The sequence below is a fragment of the Eutrigla gurnardus genome (genome assembly GCF_963514095.1).
Source record: "Eutrigla gurnardus genome assembly, chromosome: 15".
Taxonomy (NCBI): Eukaryota; Metazoa; Chordata; class Actinopteri; order Perciformes; family Triglidae; genus Eutrigla; species Eutrigla gurnardus.
In genome coordinates, this window is record NC_139938.1 from 12,117,191 (window position 1) to 12,139,207 (window position 22,017).

A 22,017-nucleotide genomic window follows, 5' to 3' on the forward strand; every position below is an offset into this window, starting at 1 on the left:
GATCCCAACCCAAGAGGCTTTTAGTGTCTTACCCATCCGCGTCATTCTTAGATGGCCAGAGAATGTGTTGCTGTCACCAGTGTTGGTCACAAACCAGCTCCAAGACCATCTTCACAATATTCTGTAAGCACGACCTCTGCACCGGAGTATTCTTTTGAAGTATGTTGCTAACATTTTACACTCCACAGGTAAAAGGAGTCCCTGATGGAATTTTTCGCTTCATTTAATCTGAATAATCTGCTTTCTCCCTCCTCAGGGATGTGACAGCTCTGGAGGTGATGATGAAACAACATCAGGAGCTGAAAGCCAAAGTAGACGGCCGCAGCAAGACCATACAGCAGTGTGCAGATCTGGGCAAGATCCTGATAGCTGCAGGCAACCCTGCGTCAGAGGAGGTCAGGCTGACAAACAGTACAACAACATTTGACTATCACACACGCCAGAGAAGAATAACCACACAAATAATTGATTGTTGTGGTCGTGACTGCATTTGTCTGTCACTACAGATACAAGAGAAGCTGGACAGTCTTCTGGCTAAGCAGAGGGATCTTGTTGAGAAATGGGATAGACACCAGGAAAAGTTACAGCGCAGTGAGTAATTCACTAGACAACACCATGTTAAATGTCAAATGGGCTCCAGCTATAAATGTTTTCTTTTTCTCATGAATCATGTATAAGCGCTTCTTCTTGTTTGCGCTAACATGACTGAAATGATAAGATACACATCATAAGCGTCACAATAATTTAAACCGGAGTGTGCTTTGGTGTGCTGGTAACCACACCGTCGGTCTGCTGTCGCTTCCAGAGCAGGATCACTTCCAGTTTGCCCAGGAGACGGTGAGGGCGGAAGCCTGGCTGAAGGCCAAGGAGCCGCTGATCACCTCCAGGGAGCCGGAGGGAGGAGGGGCCCGGGCCCAAACAGACGAGGTTGAGCAACTCATCCTTCGCCACGAGGCCTTTCGCAAGGCTGCTGTAACCTGGAAAGAACGCTTCAGCTCTCTCCGCCAGCTTTCCGCAGTAAGCTTGACTGTAGATAAATGTTTAATCAGTCTGTGATGGAGTCACAATTTAATGCTGCTACAGGGGGAAAAAAAGTGACCTTGGGACGTTGTGTTTGCTTAGCAAGCATGGACGCATGCCATGAGTTTGCATCGTTTACGGGTGTAATGCGTCTCGTGACGTTTACTGCATGTGTTGTACCCTCGGTCACTGCCCCCCCATCTCATTTCATGCAACATTGCTTAGTATCCAATCAAATAAACTATTTTGAAATGAGTAAATCATTCCAAATAACTTGTTGTATCCCCATTTTATGAGACCATCCAAACTTTGATTTCTGGGTTTGTGTAGTGCAGTTAGTTATGTAGTTTACTCTCTCTTTAGGCTGAGAAGAAAAAAGAGGAGGAGAAGAAGACAACCCCACTGTCCAGCCGGAGGATGTTCCCATTATCATGTCTGACTCCCAGCATTCCCTCAACCAGTGCTACCTCATCTTTCTTGAGGCAGACGGTACAGGCACATGTAGAACCAAAACCACTACAGACCAGTCTGGATCTGGGTGCCAGCCATGTGACCCCCAGGTTGACCTCAACCCTTTCCAGCTACAAGCCAGTTATTAATGGATCAGGCTACCATGGTTTGGAACAGCAGTTGAGCGGGAAGTTGGTGGGCTCCTCGTACCTTGGGATGAACCAGCAGGCTGCCGGAGGTGGAAGTGACTCCGGTTTCTCTGTGCTGACCTCCCACAGCGGTGGAGCAGACACTTCGACTTACCTTGGGATAAACCATCAAACTGCTGGCAGTGCAGAGAGCTCTGGCTACTTCGGACTGACTACTGGGTGTGTGGGCAGTGCGCAGAACCATCAAGGCAGTGGCAAGTTAGGAAGTTCAGGTAACCTAGCTCAGCAGCCAAGCAGTGGAGGTATGGGAAGCCCTGGTTTCCTGCCTCAACAGAATATGGGCAGTTGTGGCTATTTGGCTCAACCACAAAATATGGGAAGTTCTGGATACTTGGGACCTCAGCCTAATTTAGGGAGTACAGGATATTTGGCCCAACAGCCTAATATGGGGAGCTCTGGGTATTTGGCCCAACAGCCTAATATGGGGAGCTCTGGGTATTTGGCCCAACAGCCTAATATGGGGAGCTCTGGGTATTTGGCCCAACAGCCTAATGTGGTGAGTACTGGATACCTAGCACAGAATTATCAGAGCAGTGGGGGATTGGGTAGCTCAGGCTTTCTGGCACAAAATCATTACAGCAGTGGAAGTTTGGGAAGTTCTGGTTTCCTGGCGCAGAGTGGCGGCATCTTGGACCCTAAAATGGCATATGCATGGCAGCATCTGAAGGCGGACTTCATGCAGCCCAGAATCAACCACATCCACAAGGCTGTAAACCCCCTCCTAGAGGCCAGCAGAGTGCAGAGGGAACAGTTTGGGGACATCCCAATGGCAGACATGGTGGGGCCAGAGTCAGGCCTGGAGCTCCTCCACGGCCGTCTCCAGAGGGATCCCCGTGGCAGCCGCTCTGATCCTCAGATGGACCATCTGAGGCGAGAGAGGGAATACAAGCTGGGGAGGCAGACCTCCAGTGAACAGGAGATCCAGGCCAGGCTGAACGAGTTGCCGCTGATTGTGCGCCAGGAGCGCTACCGGAGGCGCCTGGAGAGGCAGTCGTCCAGCGAACAGGAGGGGAGCAACAAGCAGCGGCTGCAGAGACAGGACTCGAGTGACCTGGAGGGCTCCGTTAAGGAGGGGTCCGACAAACGCTCAGGGTGTGTGAATGATTCATGCCGTGAAATTCAAATGATCTTGATCATAATGATTTTATAGTGATTGTGTTCACAGTTTGGGTGACTCTTGTCTGTTGCAGGGACAAGAGATCCACCATGGCAGAAATCGTAGAACAAGTCCAGGAGAGAGAGGCAGCAAATGTGAGTTAGCTTATATACAACTTTGTATCAAATCAGCTCGGTTCACGGTCTTCACAGGGCCCAGCCGATGTAGTCCGCAAAGGCAGCGTCCTCTGAAGGCTGCATCGGCCGAAATCAGGACACAGCTAAAGTATCTCACCACTATAATAACTTTATTTTTAATAATAGCTATATTTATAAAAATATGATGTTGGGGATGCTCTTTTTCTTTGTTTTGTGTTGTTTTGGTGTCACATTCTCTTGTTTCTACTTCCTCAGGCCCGAGGAGAGCCTTATCGCCCTACAAGCAGCCTCTCAGCACCCGTGACTCGTTTTGACGGACGTCCTCGTGCCCGAGACCGCCCCAAACCGAGGAGAAGGCCCCGTCCAAAAGAGCCTGAGGAGACGCGACGTTCCCGCTCAGCTCCAGCTACTGGTGCCCCAACGACACCTCAACCGCCTTCACACACTGCCCAAAACGAAGGCTTCCTCTACCGCAAAAAGGCCACCACCTCTGACCTCGAAGCTCAGCAGAGAAGCCCAAACAGGTACAATAAAAATCATACAGCATAGCTGACAATTCATCATTGGCTAAACTGCTCATGTCCAATCCAAGCTGAGGAACTTTAAAGTCAAGCTGAAACACAATTTCCAGAGTATCTATCTTCCGTAGTGAAACAGGACAGACAGGTGGGATGTCATGGTATTGGTTGGTTCTAGCTGATGTTAGCTTGCGTCATACAAGCTTTGGATTCCTCCAGTCGGGCCACTAACTAGAGTGATAAAGAGCATTTAAAGAGTTAGGAGGTGGTGTCTTTTTAAACCTTTCCAAAGCCAAAAGCGTGAGAGCAAAAGTGTAAGGAATGGATAAGACAATATGTTTATCAGCTCTAAGATAAGATGCAAATGTTAGCATGACCAGCTAATTAGTTTACAATTGAGAATAAACTGTCAGGGTGGACATTATTTACTACAGTACCTACATCAAAAAATAGCCATAGTCATGACTAACACATCCTGTGTAGTATTTGCTCTCAGTGTGGAGGTCGATCCTGGAAGCTGAGTTTAGGCTGACATTAGTAGCTCTGGCCTGAATTGTATGGGATCATTCTGCATTGATCTGTGAGGGAATGTGGTTGATTCTTACAGTATCTGCTGTCCACAGCTGCTTTATGTGGTAAGAAAAGCTTCTCCTTCACGCGGGCCTTCACTGCGTTTACCGTCATTACAAACCAGGCTGCTACTGTAGAACCATACGGACCGCTACACACATCAGACCGGTCGGTTCAAGCCCGCTTGTTTACGGAGGAGACACCTGCTTACCAGGGCAACTCGTAGCCCCTTTCCCATCGATCAGAACAGTGATGTGATTGGCTGAGAGAATATTTAATAATGACCACACCTGACTATGATCCATAGTCAGGTTCACTCAGCCGTGGCACCCGTCATGCTGCTGCACATACATGAGCAGAAGGTGAGCATGCATGGAGACGCTCACACGGTCCCTGAACCTACCACCTTGCACTTGGCATTTATTATTCAAATGTCAACTGAGGGTGCAAAATATTAAAGTGAGGGTGCAATGCATATATTTGCACCTCGGTAGAACTGGGCCTGTCTTTTCCTGTCCCCTGGGACAGGTCACACATGCACCCGAGGGAACATGATACTGATACTGACCTGCTGAAAAGGGACAGACTTGTTTCACCGTCAGTTTGGTCTTCAGATGAAGCCAAAGAAGGAAGCAGCCGCTGAATTGGGACACAGCCATTGTTTATTAGAATATGAGGAACTTAAATGGTAAACCTGATACCACGATCATTGTCAACTGCTGTGTGCCGTGCAGGATAGAAAGTGTGACACTCATGGCGACAGTAACTAAGGAGGCCGATCTAATTCTAATCTAATTAGTCTTAAATAAATTCTGAATGTTTCAGGGTTTTTTGTACCTTTGTAGTGAATGTGTCTTTCTTTAAAGACAGAATGTCCTTGTTTGGTGTTGTTTGTCCATCTGTCACTAAATACATATTTGTTTTTCAAAAAAAGGTTACATGTAACTGGCCCAAGTTATATCACATGTATTGCTATCTGCTTAATGTGTCATTTTAATTTTACAGCAAGTCCTGGACGAACGTATACTGTGTGCTGAAAGAGGGACAGCTGACCTTCTACAAGGATGCGAGGAACCACACCACAACGTTCAACGAGGAGCCTCCTGTAGAACTTAGTAGCTGCTCATTCGATCCTTCAATGGGATACAAGAAGAAGAAAAATGTCTTCATCCTTCAGTAAGACGTCTTCTTCTGTGGCACATTTTAATGGCAGAATTTGTGACTTTAAATTGTGATTTTACTGAATGATTTTCAATTGTTATGTTGCTTTACATTTGAAGTAAGAAATTATAGCCTATTTCATCAGATTCAAGAGAGAAACAGAAATCACAGAATATTAACCAAGTGAAATGTTATTAATATTCGTTAGACATATAAAAGACATTGAGACACTGACAACTGCTGTTGATTTTTTCTGCAACAGAATGAATGATGGAAACAACTTTGCATTCCATGCAAAAGATGAGGTAAGACATTTATATTTGAGTCTATAGTTTAACAGGAGAGGACACTGGGACAAAATCCACTTCCCTTACTCTAAAACTTCTGTGTGCGGCATAATATTGGGTTCACACCAAATACAAAGAGACGGTTGCCTCATGCACCAGAGAGGAGGCGGGGCTTACCTCCGTGTAGACACTAACTAGGTTGCCTCCGTCATGGCTGAAATAACCACTAAATGAAGCTCTGTATGTTGTGAAGTCCCAGATACACCGAATGAGTCAGTTTGAGTGATTAGCATAGCAGGCTGGAGGTCAGCTAGCTGGTCATCAGTGGGGCATTCAAGGCCACTTCATCACGTGTCAAAATGTGCTTGTTGGATATTGTCTTTTCAATATAAAGATCACAGGCTTAGACAACAGAGTATTTGTAAAAACACATTTTGCCTGGCCACAGATTTTATGCTAGCGCATTTCATTTATTCATTACTATCGGTATGTTACGAGGATTTCAAGTAATACAATAGAAAGTGTTTCTGAAGAAACACTCAACCTTTAATTGACCAGTTTGACACAGGACATTAACAGCAGTCTCCTGGAAGTCCTGTGTTTGTTTGACCATCCACCTCCCCTCCCTCCCTGTGTAGACTATCTCTCTTTAAACCAGGTCTGTTGCTCTACCCATAATGCAGCGTCAAAAACACACACTCCTCAGGTTGTAAAAGAAGTCTAAAGTCTCTGTATGGAAGTCTATGAGAAAATGACCCTACATCTCACTAGATTCAGTAAACATTGTAAACATGAGTTTATGGTCTCAATCTCTAGTTTCAAGTCTTATTACATCATGGTCCATTTAGAGTCCAACAGACCAGAAAGCAGGGGATGCTTTAGGGGGCGGGGCTTACCTGCTGATTGACAGGTCGCTACCACGCTACCAATGCAGTTAGCTACTAAGATTACATCTTCACACCCGAATCCTGATGGATCCAGATCCAATAAAGTAGGTGCTCAGGGTGCCGCTCTGCTGCTTGTGTTCATCAGATCCACCCGTCGCTCCCCCGCAGTCCAAATATGGTCACTTCCTCTACTAGTTGCAAGAGCCAAAATCTAAGATGGTGAAGGCCATAATGCCAACCTCGAGGCTTTAGAACTGCAGTCCAGTAACCAATAGGTGACATCACCATGACTACGTCCACTTCTTATATACAGTCTAGGATCAGCGGCCAACGAGAACTGACCAAGATGATTATTGGATGCTTTGGCTGGGAGAACGAGTTACTCGTCTATAAGTAGATTCACACTTGACTTGGTTTCTTGTCTCTTAAAATCTTGAATCTGAAATGATGTAAATCCCAAAACACAATATGTAAAACACGCAAAATAAAAGATTACAAGATGTGTCATTTTGCTGCCGTCTGTAGGAGGACCTGAAGGCTTGGACTTCAAACATCACCACCTGTATAGATGAGTACGAGGCCATGGGGAAGTGGGACAAGCCCGGGACCTCGTCCATGGACCCCGACCACTCGGAGAGGAAGGAGAAGTCGGAGGGGGACGCAGATGCCAGGTCAGAGAGGTCCGAGCTCGCCGAAGGGGAGGAGAGGTCTGAGAAGGAGAGGTCAGAGAAAGGGGATGGCTCTGAGAAGTTAGATACGTCCGAAATTGCCGACAAAATGGAGGGCGGGGCAGGGGGCTCCAGCACGTCTGGAAAGAGCAAATGAGGAGCCCCTTTGTGTTTCAACATTACTCACTGACAAAAGGCGTAGGAGGCGGTGGGAGGGAGGGATGGATGGAGAGCATGTGCAGCTAGGTTTGCAGATCCTCAGTCACAGAGCTGGAACACACTGAGGCCATCGGTCCTCGACTGACTAATCTCTCAGCCCCTCCCCTTCACCCAGGCAATACATCAGTGCTTGCATTGTGCCACCTGCTGGTAAATAGGAGGTTGGCCCAGACAGACAGACAGACAGACTCCAACAAGTGGTCCCAGGAATTAGTCACCGTCACGTCCCATCGTTGATCGTTTAACCTCTTGGATTCACAGCATCTTTCTGTATGTATCTTTGACTGAAAATGTAATGCTCTGTCTAGCTAGACAAACCTGAGAAGCGGTGAATGAAATGTTTCACAATATCAAAAAAAAAAAAAAAAAAAAAATAAGGGGAAAAAAAGTTTTTTGAAGCAATATACTTTTTTATTTCTTCTCATTGTTGAAGAGAGAAAAGGAGAAAAAGGAAATAATTGCAAATGTGAACTCTATGATTTGTCACAACCACATAAAGCTTACTCCAGGCAGTCGTGCACCTTAGACACTTGACACATCTGTATACTAATCATAACAACATTTAATCCCATCACACGGCTCGCTTTGAATCATGTTAATATAACGGAATGCTGGTGTGACCCACCTGACTTCATTGGTGTCGATGAATACACAGTTCTGCAGTTTCTCTTCAGTTTTTATTTACTTTTTTATGTTCGTTGTTTGTCCACAAATGATCCATGTCAAGAAAAGAGCTTTCCATCAAATTCTAATCCAAGGTGTGTTCAAAAGTGGCAATGCTCAAAGTAATACTAAGCCTGTGTGACACAATGCCTTTGTATACATGACAAAAATCTGAACATTGCATGAAAAAGTCTATTAGTGCACCTGTTGAACTTGCCTTTATTTTCTTTTTTTATGTTCTTATAATACGTTGGGCAGTATTGGAATTGCAATAATTTAATGTGAGCGGGTGGGAAATTTATTTTACGATCATGGTCCACTTCTGAAAATCCAGAGGTAAGTTTGACAAAGTTCTAACCACAGTAAGCATGAGAAGGAAGGGACTACTCTTTGATCTGTAACATGAATTAAGAAGCCAAATGGCCCCCCTGCTGTTTGTACTGTATTACTTCAGTTGATTTCCCACAGAATGTATTGATTTCCGCTGTGAAATGTTCAGTCTCCACTGACTTCGTGGTGCCCAAAACTGTAAAAACCCTGAAGTAGCGCACTGAGAGTGACCCTGTGTCTATCATTTCAAGTTCAAACTGATTGGAAATCTCTCCGTCAAAAAGGCAAGTTAAATGTAAAACATGATCCAAGTCATGCATTGTATATACCTATCTTTGTATGTATACCAATAAAACCTGTGCTCCAATAAACCAATACTCTGAACTGAAATGGGTAAAATTAAAACATTTGTATTAATCCACGAATAAAGACCATCACTCAAATATATTAATGTTTATTACATTATAATGAAAAATATGCAAATTAGGAGCCACTATTAAATAGCCTATAGTGTATATTAGTACACCAGTATCTAGTTGTGTGAAACCAGGGAAGAGCAGCAGGACATACTGTAGGTATGCTTGTTGTATTTTTATAAGCCTATATATTTATTCATATGAGATTCAGGAGTTGCCCCGATAACAACTTGTAATAACAGCTGATGGATTAGTCAGTGTGCGAAATTTATATATTACAGACATGAACTAGTCGCCTATCCTGAGCAGTTCAGTACCTGCTGCTGTGGAGAATCTGATTATCAAACTGAAGTACAGTGTGCTGCGATCGCAGCGACGAACAGGCAACGCTCCACTCGTCCTTTGTCATGTTTGCCAATCATTTTTACATCAACAAGTTTCCTTAATGTCAGGAAAATGTAGCCATTTTGACACATTGTGCTCACATTAAAGCAGCGGTGTTCTGCAAACGCACCTCCTGTGTTTTTCCATTTTCCATCCTATCAAACTTGTGTGTGTTAAAAAAAAACAAAAAAACACAATGACTTCTTAACAGTCTTCCTTTCTATAAGAACACCCAAAGTATATCTCAGATGCAGCCGTGTGTGGATTCACTGACTTTGAGGATTGTATGATCGGGAGCCGAGACGCTGGGTGTGAATGTCCCTTTCATTTACTCACCGGTTGTTTATTACATAAGTGCCATGTCATGCATTTGGCTGAAACAGGGGTTCAGAATGGGAAACGATTGGTTTGTTGAAACATGAATAACATTGCAATACATCTTTTTTATCATTGAGAATAGGAGCTGTAGTATTTTTCGTGTAGCTGTAATCGTCCATTGCTCATGGCAGATATTTAGCCTGCGTCACCACGAGCGCTGTAAACTGTTTGCTTCCCATCACTTTTATGAAAACCCAATGGGGGGGATTTTTTTTTTTCTCCCAATATGTTATAACAGTGACAGTCAAAGTTAAATAGGCAGCATTAACCATGACTGAAGAAAAAAAAAAAATATTGTGCAAACTTTGTTTCCTTCATTGATGGTCTTACGAGTGTGTATGTCGTGGTTACTTTACATTACAACCTGCTGCTATGACATGAAATAAACCTCCAAACCTGCTGATGCAAACTTGACGTGCAATTTGATGTGGATACACATGCTGGTCAAACACACACACACACACACACACACACACACACATTCTTAAAACTGATAATGAACCTTTACTGCAGCCCTCCGTGTCTGTGAAGCTGATTAGACACATCATGGCGAGGCAGCAGCAGCACTGATTAACATCGACTGTACTCGACCACATCCGTGTCTAAAGCCTCGGTGCTTCCAACCTTGTGGAACCCATCTAGGAAGTCAGACGTAAGATAGAAGAGCAACACGCAGACGTGATGACATGCAAACACACTCAACGGATTCTCTAAATAGTCTGTTTTTAGGAATATCAGAGGGTTGTGTGTTGTGTGTTCACTCTGGAGAGCAACTAGCCTTCATACTGACGCTACCCAGGATTGACTCAAGGGTGGATCTCAACTGAAGGGCTGGTATTTTCCAAACTGTGTCCATGTCAAAGGGTTCTCTTAAATGCTTCAGATCTGTCCCGCTTGCTCCTGTACATACAGTAACTGGCACAACGCAAACATTTTTACGCTGTACCTATGGCTTTCTTATAGCAAACCCATGAAAACGCTGAATCTCATGCGAGCAAACGTACGCGCAGTTTGAAATCAAAAGTGAGTGGACGTGTGAATAATTGATCCGAGTAAAAATAAAAGGGTTCATGCGACTTTTGTTTTGCACTAAAGCAAAGCCCCCGTGCACAGTGTAAGACAGTAGTGGTGATGCAGGGTCTGTTCTATGATTAAAAAAACAAAAAAAAACATACATGTATACAGTATTGCACAAAATCTGCACAACTTGATGTATGTTTTCAGAATGTACATTTGAACTATGATGTGTTTATTGAATTGAATAACATCTGCCAATATCTGTCTGTGGAAATATGAAATATGGTATTGTCTCATAAAATCTGTTCATCCCTTATTTATTGCCATTGTCTTTTTTCCCCTCTGTAGGTTTGTAGCATGGCCAGGGAATATGTGAGTTATTCTGAGTAAGATATTGTTTGAAAACTGAGACAAATCTTAAAATTCCGCAGATGAATTATGTGATTTATTGGATCAAAAGTGCATGATATAACAACAGTTTATGCTGTGGTGCTGCAACTACAGCCATGAAACCATCAGACAACGTGCTTTGTCATGTGACCTCCGCAGCTCCCCCAAACCTTTTTGCAGAAACACTCTCTGTTATATTACTTGAAATCCTCGTAACATACCGATAGCAATGAATAAATTAAACGTTTGAAGAGGACCTATTATGCTTTTCTACGTTCTCTCTTTCCTTTAGTGTGTTCATCATTTTTTTGCTTCATATAAAAGTCTCAAAGCCTAAAGTCCTCTCCTCCACAGAAACAGCTCCTGAACTGCTTCAAAGACCCCAATTCTCATCTTGCCTTTTCTTCTGTAAAGTGGTGATGTCACCAATTATCACATTAGCAAAATATCTGCCGAGTCGCTGGTTTGTCAGGCATGTTGAGAAGACGCTGGGTACAAACTAGAGATTGAGACCATAAACTCATGTTTACTGAGGTCATAAATCTAGTGAGAAGTGGGTAATTTTCTCATTGACCTATGTTCATACAGAGGAGTCGCCCCCTGCTGGCCAGCCCTTTTCAGGACCGGAGGTTGCCCCCTGGTGTTGACTGAGGGCATCACATGTCCTGGGCTCTGCCCACAGTTGATGAGCGTATACCATATATTCATTTATTTACATTTGTATTCCTTTATTACGTGCTTTATCTTTTCATCATATTTATTGCTATAATTAGGGAATAATAATTAGAAACATGATTCACCCTCCATACCAGCTGGTGGCGGTCATACGTTGTTCGCAGCCGCCATAAAACACCAGAAGAAGCAGCAGCAGAAGAAGACGAAAAGCTTCCTGAAAATGGCCCGCTGGGGAAGGCTCGCCTCCCTGTTGAGGAATGTTTGGAGGAGCCCTCGGCTTCTGAGGAGTCCGGCGGTGCGTCGTGCTGTCGGACCCGGTGTTGTGGGGTCTCTTATCGGGACCGGTCTGCTCTGCTATTACCGATACCATGCCGACAACAGGACCCTGCCCTTCGCCGTTCACGCCGAGGTTCCTGGAGTGAGTAACTACACGTCTAGAACTAGTTTTGTTTTTCAAACAGACACACGTGACCCCCATGTTTGTTTGACTATAAACTGATATACTTCTAACATGGACACATTGGTGAACACTAGCAGCAGCTGTCGACCAGGACCGCGTCTTTCTGAGACTTGGTGTTTGTTCCAGGAAGCTGCCGCTCCGGAGATGTCTGCCAGGAAGATGCGTTTCATCCAGTTCGCCTCCGTGGTCTACGACCAGGAGCCCTACATGACCCCGAGGGACTTCCTGTATTCTGTCATGCTGGAGAACGTGGACCGTAAGCTCTGTGCAGTCAACTGCGGGTTGCCCATTGTTCTTTACATTTCTGGCTGCTGATGTGCAAAGCAGACATTAAAAGATGTCGCTATGTTATTTCCAGTGAACTGCAGGAGATGAGAACCCTGCAGAAATTCAGATGCATGGAAAAAAAAGCTGTTATTTATTAAGTTATCAAATATTTTTGTCTTATTAACAAATCTCTCCTGTTTCCTTCTCATGTAGGCAAGCTGCAGAAGAGGCTGTTAACAACACAAGTATGCTTACCTCATCACATTGTGTAAATAAGTCGGTTTCTGGCTGCACATGTGGACAACATCTGTTTCTTCTGGTTGGTGTCTTTGCAGAACGTTGACCAAATGTTGAGGGTTGCCTCCAAAGCTCGGGCCGGTAGCGAACTGTTCAGGAACATTGGAGACGATGGTAAGTCTTCAGTCTGGAGCCCCATTTAATCTGATATTAGCCTGCCGCTGGAGCATAGGCTGGCTGATACGTGTAGATAATAAACAGCATTTTTTGAAGGATACAATATAATAGTAACTGGAATGATTCAGAAATGGTGTCATTACATAGTTAGACCAGCAGAGTGCGCTCCCTCATAGCCACACGGTTCAACAGGACACTGGCATAAACACAGCTGGAGTCACTCAGCTCAGAAATGACAATTACACATAAACCATCTACACATTAATAGCACTAACAAAAGTGACCTTTGCATTTTGGACCCTGCATAACATTTTATAAACGACTCGGTCCAGCTTTTTCCTGGATAAATTCAGCTACATCTCTTTGTGTCTTGCAGGTTTGATATCCTACACAGAGTATCTGTTCCTGCTGACGATCCTGACCAGTAAGTCGCATCTCAATCCTTGTCTGAGCCCTTACAAGTAGGAAGTGCGGTCTTCCCCCACTCTGTGATATTGCATTGAATGGATTTGCCTGTGATTTTGTGACTCTGCATTATTTGGGCTCAGGTGTTTCTGGGTAGTTTTTCACACCTGCACATTTCAGCGGAGCAGCTGTTGACCTGATTTGTGTGTTTTTTGTCTAACAACACTGTTCCTGCTACTGTGCCCTACTGACCAACTGCACGGCTTCATGTGGGCTTCTCTCCAGTGTTCACGTAACTGACGGTGCATTACTGTTGCAGAGCCGCTTACAGGATTTCATATCGCTTTCAAAATGCTCGATGTTGACGGCAATGAGCATGTGGACAAAAAGGAGTTTCTCAAGGTAAGACCTCTGATGTATATCAGGATTCTACATGTCAGCATTGTATTCACTGGAGGACACATTGCACAGAGACGATTGTGATTCTGTTGTATTTAAATGTGAAATGTCGCCACCTCTTTAATGCTGCCTCAAGCTCTGATGCTGCCACAGTTGTAAGTTTGGACCACGGCTCCACGTGAAGGTGAGGCAGAGCCGCCCTGGCTCGCTACTCTCGTCTGGTTTTCATCCGTCATGTGTTTGCATCTCTGCAGCCTGAGTCAGCCCCTCAGTTTAGTTCATTTATTTAAAGTCACTCGACATTTTTGCGTCCGTTCCAAGCAGACTTGACCTCTGTGTGCTGAGTGTAGATCCAGCCGAGGCTGGTAGACTGCATGTTGGCACGCTGTGCACCATGTGTCCTATTTTCATGTTGTGACTTGGTGCACAAGCATTCAATATGAGAGAAGAGGTGCATGGCTTGTCATCTGCCCCAGTGTCTGTTGACTGAGATGATGTTCATTTCTTATGATGGTTCATTGAAGAGAAATGTTTCATTACATTTTATTTTTTTTTTAATTTCTCTGGTTAAAGTCGAGTTGAAATAACATTTAAAAAAATCTGTTTTAATATATATTCCCCACTTTTTAGTGGTCCAATCAATGCTCAGGATTAGATTCCCTCTTGTAACTGTTCACTAGTGCTGTTTCACTGGCACTTTAAAAGTTAACATCATTTGTTTTTCTCCTTTTGAAGCTGAAGAGAATCATAGGAAAAAGTAAAAAAAGAGTTCCCAAGGAGGGCACAGAGGTGAGTTTTCATTATGACCTCGTCACTGTCCACTTCACTAGTGCCGTAGCGTCGGTTTTAATTAGAACCAAACATGATTTACAGAAACCGGTGGAAGAAGAGGAAAGTGTGAACACAACTCTGCAGGCCTACTTCTTCGGGCAGAAGGGAGAAAACAAGCTGCAGTATCGGGAGTTCCGCAGGTAAGGACCGCGACCTGATCACGACCGCATGCACCAGATAAATCCTGCAGTATCTGCCTGCACATGATTGCATATTGTATTATGATTGCATTACAGATGCTTAGTAGGACAAATGTTTGAGACAGCAGACACACACCATCACTCTGAAACACGTCATGGTGTTACTGAATGTTCCTAATGGTAGTGACAATGACGGTTTCACCTTCCATGCTTTCTAGAGTTACTGCAGCCAACATGTTTCAGGTGGTTCAACCTACAAGGCAGTGAAATGTCAAGGGTTTAATCGGACCAAACCTTGGGATTCATTGAGATCTCATTTAGACGTTTTTATACAAAATTGGACTTCTTTGTGAAGACTGAATTTCTTATTTTTTTGTTGGTCTGGTCTCTTTTAAAATGGAGCTGAAACTTGATTTCCAGAGTATCTGTCTTCTGTATGGTGACGAGAAATCTAGCTCACGACCTTCTCTCGCTCTGATTGGTGGATGGATGTCATGATCTTATTGGGTGAAATTTGTTGGTACGAACTGATGTAAGCCCAAGATGGATTTTGTTTTTCAGGAAGAAAAACCATTGGATTTTGATATATTGTATAAATGCAAAGAAATCTTTTTTTTCTTCTTCTTCTTTTTGGCATATTGTTAAATATGTGAAGAATATCACAGGGGAAGTGCTCTGAAAAGGGCATTTCTCATTTCAGCTCCACTTTAAGGGACTACGGGGTGTTGTTGTGAGCGTTCTGTCTGCAGATTCGTGGTTCATAAAGCATCACATTACCAGGAGAGATGTTCTGTCCCCCAGGTTCATGGAGGACCTGCAGGCTGAAGTCCAGGAGATGGAGTTCCTGCAGTTCTCCAAAGGTATGGACACCATGCGGAGAGAGGACTTTGCAGAGTGGCTGCTGCACTACACCAACGAAGAAGACAACGAAATCTACTGGGAAAACATGAGGAAGAGGATCCCTGCTGGCCAGGTGAAAGAACTTCCCCCTCAACAATATGGCGTGCTGTCAGCGACGCGTCCGTGTGAACTGAAGGTTTGTCTTGCAGAGCATCACGTTCAACGAGTTCAAAGCCTTCTGTCTCTTCACCAACAACCTGGAGGATTTCGCCTTCTCGATGAAACTGGTGACCGGAACCAACCGTCCTGTTGGAATGGGTAACGCCTCTCTGTTGATGTGACTGTGTGCAGAGTTTATCTCTTCAGATGCAGTAGATGACCACGTTCTCACTTCTGCTCATTGCAGCCCAGTTCAAACGAGCGGTGAGGATCGCCACAGGCCACGACCTGTCGGAGAACGTGCTGGATACTGTGTTCAAGCTGTTTGATATGGATGGAGACAACTGCCTGAGCCATAAGGAGTTCATGGGTGTGATGAAAGACCGAGTACTGCGAGGTCTGAAGGTTAGTCCGTCCACCTATTTATATATAGCTACAAATATGTCCATCTAAAGTGATAGTTCAACATATTTGGGCTCACTTGCTTTCTTGCAGAGAGTTACAGTCAGATCTTCTGTTGGTAAATATCATTGATGTACATTAGAAGTGGACGTAGTCATCATGACGTGACTACGGTTTTGAAGCCTCTCGTTGCAGTGCTGTCGCTGTGATAAACTCTGTCCCGCCCTCAGGTGCAGCATGTGAACGGCCTCTCTGGATACTGGAAATGTGTCAAACGGGAGACCCTGAAAGCAGCTCAGGAGGCCCTGGGGCCCGGGTGTCCCTTCTGAGCTTCCGTGACCTTTTCAGGACGTCCGATAAGGCGATCACTTGTACCACTGCTCACCTTGGTGTCCTATAATCAAATATGTGGCGTGAACAATGTCATGAAACTAGAGATGGGATGATTCATTATCGTGATCCTCGTTAATATCATCACGGGTGATTTGATAAAGCTGTCTAGCTTCATATCATGGTAGATGTGAAAAATAGAGCCTGATTAAAAAAGTATAAGTTACCAAAATACACACTTATGCAGGGAGACCTTATGATTTATGAGATTATTTAACATCGTTTTTCACTAAAAAAGATGTCATCTGTGAGGCAATAAAACTGTTAACTAATTGTAAAGGGATATTTAGTGATATTATGTTATTAGCATTATTTGATCATTATGGGGATATTACCGTGAATTGTAATTTTGTACAGGATTTTTCACATCGTGTCTACAAGAAAGAGGATTTACACCACTATGTCTCCTACACGTTTACAAATCGACACTATTGTCTGATATTAAAGAGCTCTGGTTGTGGTGTTTACAATATTTTGTTATGGTTTGTTGCCGTGTGCTTAATCAAGTCATGGATTTTATAATCACTTTTGCACTCTTGAACTCACCAGCGCTTTGAAAAGCTGATGCCACTTCAGTGGATAACGATGCATTTTCAAGGGCTTCTACATTAACCGTTGTGGGGTTTTATCAAATAAAGTTTTATAAAAACTAAAACGTCTCAATGTTCTGTCCATCTAAAAAATGAAAGAATAAACCAGTGATGACTAATAACTATTTTGTAATTTATTGTAGAATTGACCTGTTCAGATCACATGGGTATGTGGGTTAACCATTGCAGATCGTGGTGCTAATAATCTTACCATACATATAATTCAAAAAGTAAATAGACAAAACAAGCTTACCTCTGTGATAGATGAACAAATTAGTGACTGATGCCAAGGTCATCAGTGAATACAGCATACACAGCTACAATACAATAAAATGACATTGAGCATGAAGCCATCTTTGGTCTTCTTATCACTATAAACAAATACATAGAAATTTGTATTGTATCAAAAATAGAAATTACATAGCCATATTGAAAGTAAATTCACATTTTTGACATACAATATAAGGAGAATACCTAAGAGACATATTGTGGGATTACATTTTCCAATCCTTGGCTTTTAAGGATCCAATGGTTTTGCCACATTTTGAACATTCATTTGTTTTTTGAAGGATCGCATGTCAATATCGCCGTCGTCCGTCTGTATCGGACAGTATGCAACACATGGAACAAAAACACAAATGAAGGACAAAATAGATTGTCGTTCCTAAAACAAGCATGTGCTTTGAAGATGGGGCCTGATGAGGAGGACTCTGCTGCACGGGACAAAGGCGACAGGAAGAGATTTGGTCAGGACTCAACATTCGGGTGTGATGAAGCAGCCCCAGCCTCCACAGGTGAGCCGAGTCCTGACAGGCGACCTGTCCCTCTTGTCTCGTCGTGTCTTTAGTTGTCGGTGTGTGTGTGTGTCCGTGTGTGTGTGTGTGTGTGTGTGTAGCTGTTCTCCTTGGGTTCAAAGTTATTCTGTTCTCAGAGGCACACAAGATGAACTGCAGCCAAAGTGGACCTCTGCTTGAGATAATAGGGAAGTGCTTTCAAAGTGTTTGATCCACTGTGGAAAAAGAAGAAAGGGGTGTTTTAGGAACGAGTGTTAAACAGCAGCAGGAACAATGGAGCTTTCTTTTCTTTTCTTTTTTTAAGTGTACGTTTAATCTCGTTTTAGCTGCCGGGGGAACGTTACCTTAATACATAGAATACAGTCCTTGTGCAAATCATGCTTTGATCAAAACATGAGAGCAACTATAGACGTTCAGTCACACTTGACTGTAGACTGTCTTATTATTCAATTAAAGCACTGAATTCAGTTCCCTCAACAACAAACATACATACAAAAAGGTTGAGTATTTTTTCTGGATGTGGTTGGCAGATATTTTGCATCTATAAAATTAAAAATGAGACTGGGGCAACGGTGGATTGTTCAATCCTCTTAGTGGAGTTTTAGTCTGCACCGTCAGACACGTAGCAAACACCCTCACTGCTGCTAGCTGCAGCATCGAGGAGGCCAGTGACTCATAAAAGGGTTCAAGCAAACAGAAATTAACTGGTTCATCCATCCATCAAGTGTCTGCATTGCAGAGCTAGAAAGTGTTATATGCAGCTGGGAAGTACAACACTACATTTGGGGATTCCTGCACAAACCCTGTAATGTGAGTGTCGCGTCTACGACACCCACTACACTGCATTAAACACAGTGGTTATAGGACAATGTGGTGCTGTTACACTAGATGAACATTGAGGGTGAGCAGCAAGATGGTGAAAATAATGTTTAGTTTATTGTCATTATTGTAATGTCACCACACACACAATTGAAGCTGAATTTTCCCACTTCAATCTGATCTCGGACACTTCAGGCCTGTCTTCACATCATGACATTCTCCATCTTTTAGGCGCTTAAAAGAAAAAAAGATGGCAGCACTGTGAGCTCTGTTTGCACTATTAGCGTTAGCCGTTGGCTCGCTGTCGCCACATTGAGAGGCACATCGAAAAGCTACCAATCTTTGCAGCTTTATAATTGAGTTTAAATGAAGAAAGTCATTCAACCCTTTAAGATCACATCTCTGGTCATATTGTGCATCTATTTCAAAATATACAACCAAAAAAACAAAAACAAATTTCAACCATCCATCAGTCTGAAACTTTTATAGGCACTGTGGTCGTGAGCTAATCAAATTAAATTCCTCCCAACGTTTCATCCTGTTTCACTCTCTCACATGAGAGCTGCTTTCCTTGTGAACAAGCTGAGGAGCTAAAGTGGAGATGGTGTTGGTTTATGGTACTCAACGTTAAACTATTATTCATACAATGCTAAGTGTCTTCTGTCATTTTGCTCTACGGCCATGATGACATCGACCATCCTTACACACCGCTGTGCTGCTGCCACAATGGGACACATTTCTCCTACAGGAGCCTGTTTAGGTCACAGTGTATGTTGTATGATGCCAAGTACTGAAACTGTGAGTATAGCTGCATTATTAGGTCATCGCATACATAACAGAAATATTCCTTACGAAAATGTTCAAGACTTTCTTCACCTACGTGTATTCTGCTGTATATTTTGGAAGAAATTACTTAAACACATCTGACGGAGCCTGAGAATTAAAATATGACTTGGATTAGACCTGATTTAAACGTTTACTACTTTATCTTCTTTAACCACGCAGTCACAGCTGAATCAAGAGAAAAGCTAATAATTATCACTGTTGACAAAACTGATGGTGTTTTTCATATGCAACTCATTTTTTAGACATTGGGGACTTAAGAGCATTGATTGTTTTGATTAGTTTAACCTGTTTTGGTGGGTATTCTTAAAATGTATTGTTAAGGCTGGTCTGGATCATGTAGTACAAACAAAAGCACGTTCTCATATCGTCTTACCATTCACCACAACAGGATGGAGACGTCAAGGCTCTCTCTCCTTCTTTACTGTCACGTCTCCGTCTCCGGCCAGGATGGTGGAGATCTCTCCCTGCATGAAGGCCCAAGGCACAGAGGATCCAGCCAGGGGACAGCGCTCTCCACTGGGGCAGTACACCTCCCCGCCTTGACCTTGGCTGCGGATGAATCCTCGGGTACAGGGGAAGCAGAACTTGTGATGCGGGACGGAGGGACACTGGACAAAATGAGTGTCCTCCAAGCGCTCTCGGCAGAGGGTGCAGCACAGCAGTGTGCCCTGAGCGCTGCTTGTGGACTCCCCAGCGCTGGCGTTGCTGCTCTGCCCCGCTGCACTCAGAGCCTGCCCCAAGGCTGCCTGGGAGACTGAGGTGGAGGCAGTGGAGGGGCTGCTGCTGGTGGGACGCCCAGCTGAGGAGGAGTGGGCTGTGGACATGCTGGGGCTATCTCTGGCCATCTGGCTCGAGCTCAGGCTGTCTGCAACTCCCATAAGCGCTGAGATTGGTGAGGGCTGGCTGTGTAAACGGGGTGGGCCCTCTTGAGGGACGGCCATGCCAGGAAGAGGTTCCATGCCTGAGTAAGCGCCTCGGGGCCAGGGCTCCCTCGCTGGGTGATCTGGCCTGCCTTCGCTCTCCCCATTCTCAGAGCCCGGAGAAGCTTTGCGGCGCCGAGTTGTGCTCTTCGCTGGTACAGGACGTCCAGCGGCTGCCATGGGCAACCCCGCATCTGGCTGTGGGAGAACCTCTGGAATTGGGGGCTCTTTAAACATGCGCACGCCATCATTCAACAGCTCGGACAGCCCGCGCCAGTCTCCTGTGCCTTGCCGTTTCTCGTATTCCACATAGCGTAGGCCAGAGTTCACCGCTTTGCCTGCATCTTTGGCCGAGTCACGGAACATCTGCCTGACCAGGTCTGGGACTCCTGAGTAGATCATTCCAGAGCCGGCAGGATACTCCACAAACACCTTCAGCTCAAACTCTGGATTTGTGCAGGTATCAAAGGCCAGAACGCGGCCCATCAGATTATGGTCTTTCCTGAAGCGCACGTTGAAGGGGACGCAGCTGCTGAGGGCCACAAGCACGTCCCGGACTGCTTTGGGACGGTTTGGCCAGCCTTCAACCCTGCAACGAGCCACCTCATTCAGTTCTGCCATCACTTCATTGTTCCTCCACACTGCAGGATCGATGCCCACCAGAGCAGAGGTGCTAGCGCCCAGGGACGCAATCGGTCTTCTGCCAGGGTCACCCATTATGGGGCCAGCTGAGACTGCAATTGGTGTGGCCCCCGCCCTGGAGGCTGATAAGGGGGCTAAAAGCCCATGAGGGGCTGCTACTAACCCCTGTGCTATCAAGGCATGGGATATGGTGCCATGAAGACCAGGAACTGCCCCCACTATAGCCCGGCGGGTGTTTGGGCTCTGTCTGCTGCCCTCTGACAAGGCCACATCGTCAGCTCTGTGCAGGCCATTGGGGAGGCGAGAAGACACCCCGTACTCACCCCTCCCCCTATCGAGACGCTCTCCATGCTGCCGCCCTGCTTCAAGCGGCCCAGCCGAGCTGGGCTTGCTCTGCTGTGGACCGGGGGACCTGCCGTCTAAAACTCCGTGCGTGCTCTTCAGTTGCCTGGCAGTTTCAATGAGGAGCTCTATTCTGTCTGCCCCGTCGTAGTTGACACATCCCCGGCACACGGCCTCGCTGAACTCCCACAGCATGGCCCAGGGCATCTTGGGCAGATCGCAGAGGTAGCACCATTGCCGTCTCGAGGAAGACTGCGAGGCGGAGGACATGTTGTTTACAGGCCCTCGACCAAACTTTCTTCGGAGGCCTACACGTTACGGTCTACGTTTTATCTGCTGTACTTCACTTCTCGGCCGCCAGGCGCCAGGTGCCGCGCATTTTACGATGGAAATCAAACGGAAGAGAAGCTCAAAACGCGACTGTTGACGACGGCATTTAAAACTTAGCGACGTCTTCTTTCTCGATTTGTTCGCGTCGGTCTGTGTGGAAGGAAGTAAAATGTTATAAGACACCGGAAACACCTACGCGACAGGGCGTAGTGCATGGCGGGAGTTGTAGTTTTTTCTGTCTTCCCCCCTTTCTAGTATCGTTACATTGTAGTAGCGACTGTACGACGTATTAAGGAATACATTTAAACAGAAAGGGGGCGTATTAGCGATTAATCGGCGATTGGAGGAGTGTTTAAATTAATGTACCCGCATTTATTATGAGAAGAGCTATGATGGCGTCGAGTTCAAACACTTTCCTATTCTCGACACGCGTTTGTGTAACGACCAATTGTTTTAATGGAGCAAGATAATGTGCTTTAATGCTAAGAGCTACCTGCATACGTTTCCTGGGAGGTTGTAATTCTTAAAGGT

The 22,017-nt window shown here is 44.8% G+C and overlaps 3 protein-coding genes across 5 annotated transcripts in view; 2 read left to right on the top strand and 1 right to left on the bottom strand.

Annotated features, from left to right (window-relative positions):
* The window catches only part of sptbn4a (spectrin, beta, non-erythrocytic 4a), a 28,064-nt gene extending 19,399 nt beyond the window's left edge, over positions 1–8,665 (top strand). For both annotated transcript variants that reach the window (XM_084029874.1, XM_084029875.1), the window contains 9 exons: positions 257–395; positions 507–591; positions 806–1,017; positions 1,384–2,771; positions 2,870–2,930; positions 3,189–3,457; positions 5,027–5,197; positions 5,445–5,487; positions 6,882–8,665. In XM_084029874.1, coding sequence (XP_083886000.1) covers positions 257–395; positions 507–591; positions 806–1,017; positions 1,384–2,771; positions 2,870–2,930; positions 3,189–3,457; positions 5,027–5,197; positions 5,445–5,487; positions 6,882–7,181 — 2,668 coding nt within the window. In that variant the 3' untranslated portion in view covers positions 7,182–8,665. The remainder of the gene's footprint in view (positions 1–256; positions 396–506; positions 592–805; positions 1,018–1,383; positions 2,772–2,869; positions 2,931–3,188; positions 3,458–5,026; positions 5,198–5,444; positions 5,488–6,881) is intronic.
* Positions 8,666–11,683: 3,018 nt separating this feature from the next.
* micu2 (mitochondrial calcium uptake 2) lies at positions 11,684–16,818 on the top strand. Of its 2 annotated transcripts, XR_014598394.1 has the most exons (13): positions 11,684–11,914; positions 12,083–12,212; positions 12,437–12,468; positions 12,559–12,634; positions 13,014–13,061; positions 13,362–13,444; positions 14,177–14,230; positions 14,315–14,412; positions 15,214–15,385; positions 15,462–15,570; positions 15,659–15,816; positions 16,044–16,424; positions 16,484–16,818. XR_014598394.1 is itself a non-coding variant. In XM_084028513.1 (12 exons), exons 1-12 carry the CDS (start codon positions 11,717–11,719, stop codon positions 16,140–16,142), a joined length of 1,257 nt encoding a protein of 418 aa, XP_083884639.1. In that variant the 5' UTR covers positions 11,684–11,716; the 3' UTR covers positions 16,143–16,818. The 2 variants fall into 2 exon arrangements, 1 of the variants encoding a protein (XP_083884639.1); XM_084028513.1 differs by having other exon boundaries at positions 16,044–16,818.
* An 87-nt stretch (positions 16,819–16,905) lies between these two features.
* LOC311025548 (interferon regulatory factor 2-binding protein 1-like) lies at positions 16,906–21,671 on the bottom strand. Its single transcript, XM_084028512.1, has 2 exons — positions 19,626–21,671; positions 16,906–17,802 (listed from the first exon to the last, which is right to left on the bottom strand). Exon 1 carries the CDS (start codon positions 21,424–21,426, stop codon positions 19,651–19,653), a length of 1,776 nt encoding a protein of 591 aa, XP_083884638.1. The 5' UTR covers positions 21,427–21,671; the 3' UTR covers positions 16,906–17,802; positions 19,626–19,650.
* Between the last annotated feature and the right edge of the window lie 346 nt (positions 21,672–22,017).

Excerpts from the sequence above, each read along its gene's own strand:
- micu2 (XM_084028513.1), top strand. The coding sequence starts at position 11,717 with ATGGCCCGCTGGGGAAGGCTCGCCTCCCTGTTGAGGAATGTTTGGAGG. Across the intron at positions 14,413-15,213 it reads CAGTATCGGGAGTTCCGCAG|GTTCATGGAGGACCTGCAGG; the intron begins GTAAGGACCGCG and ends TCTGTCCCCCAG. Across the intron at positions 15,386-15,461 it reads AGAGGATCCCTGCTGGCCAG|AGCATCACGTTCAACGAGTT; the intron begins GTGAAAGAACTT and ends TTTGTCTTGCAG.
- LOC311025548 (XM_084028512.1), bottom strand. The coding sequence starts at position 21,426 with ATGTCCTCCGCCTCGCAGTCTTCCTCGAGACGGCAATGGTGCTACCTC.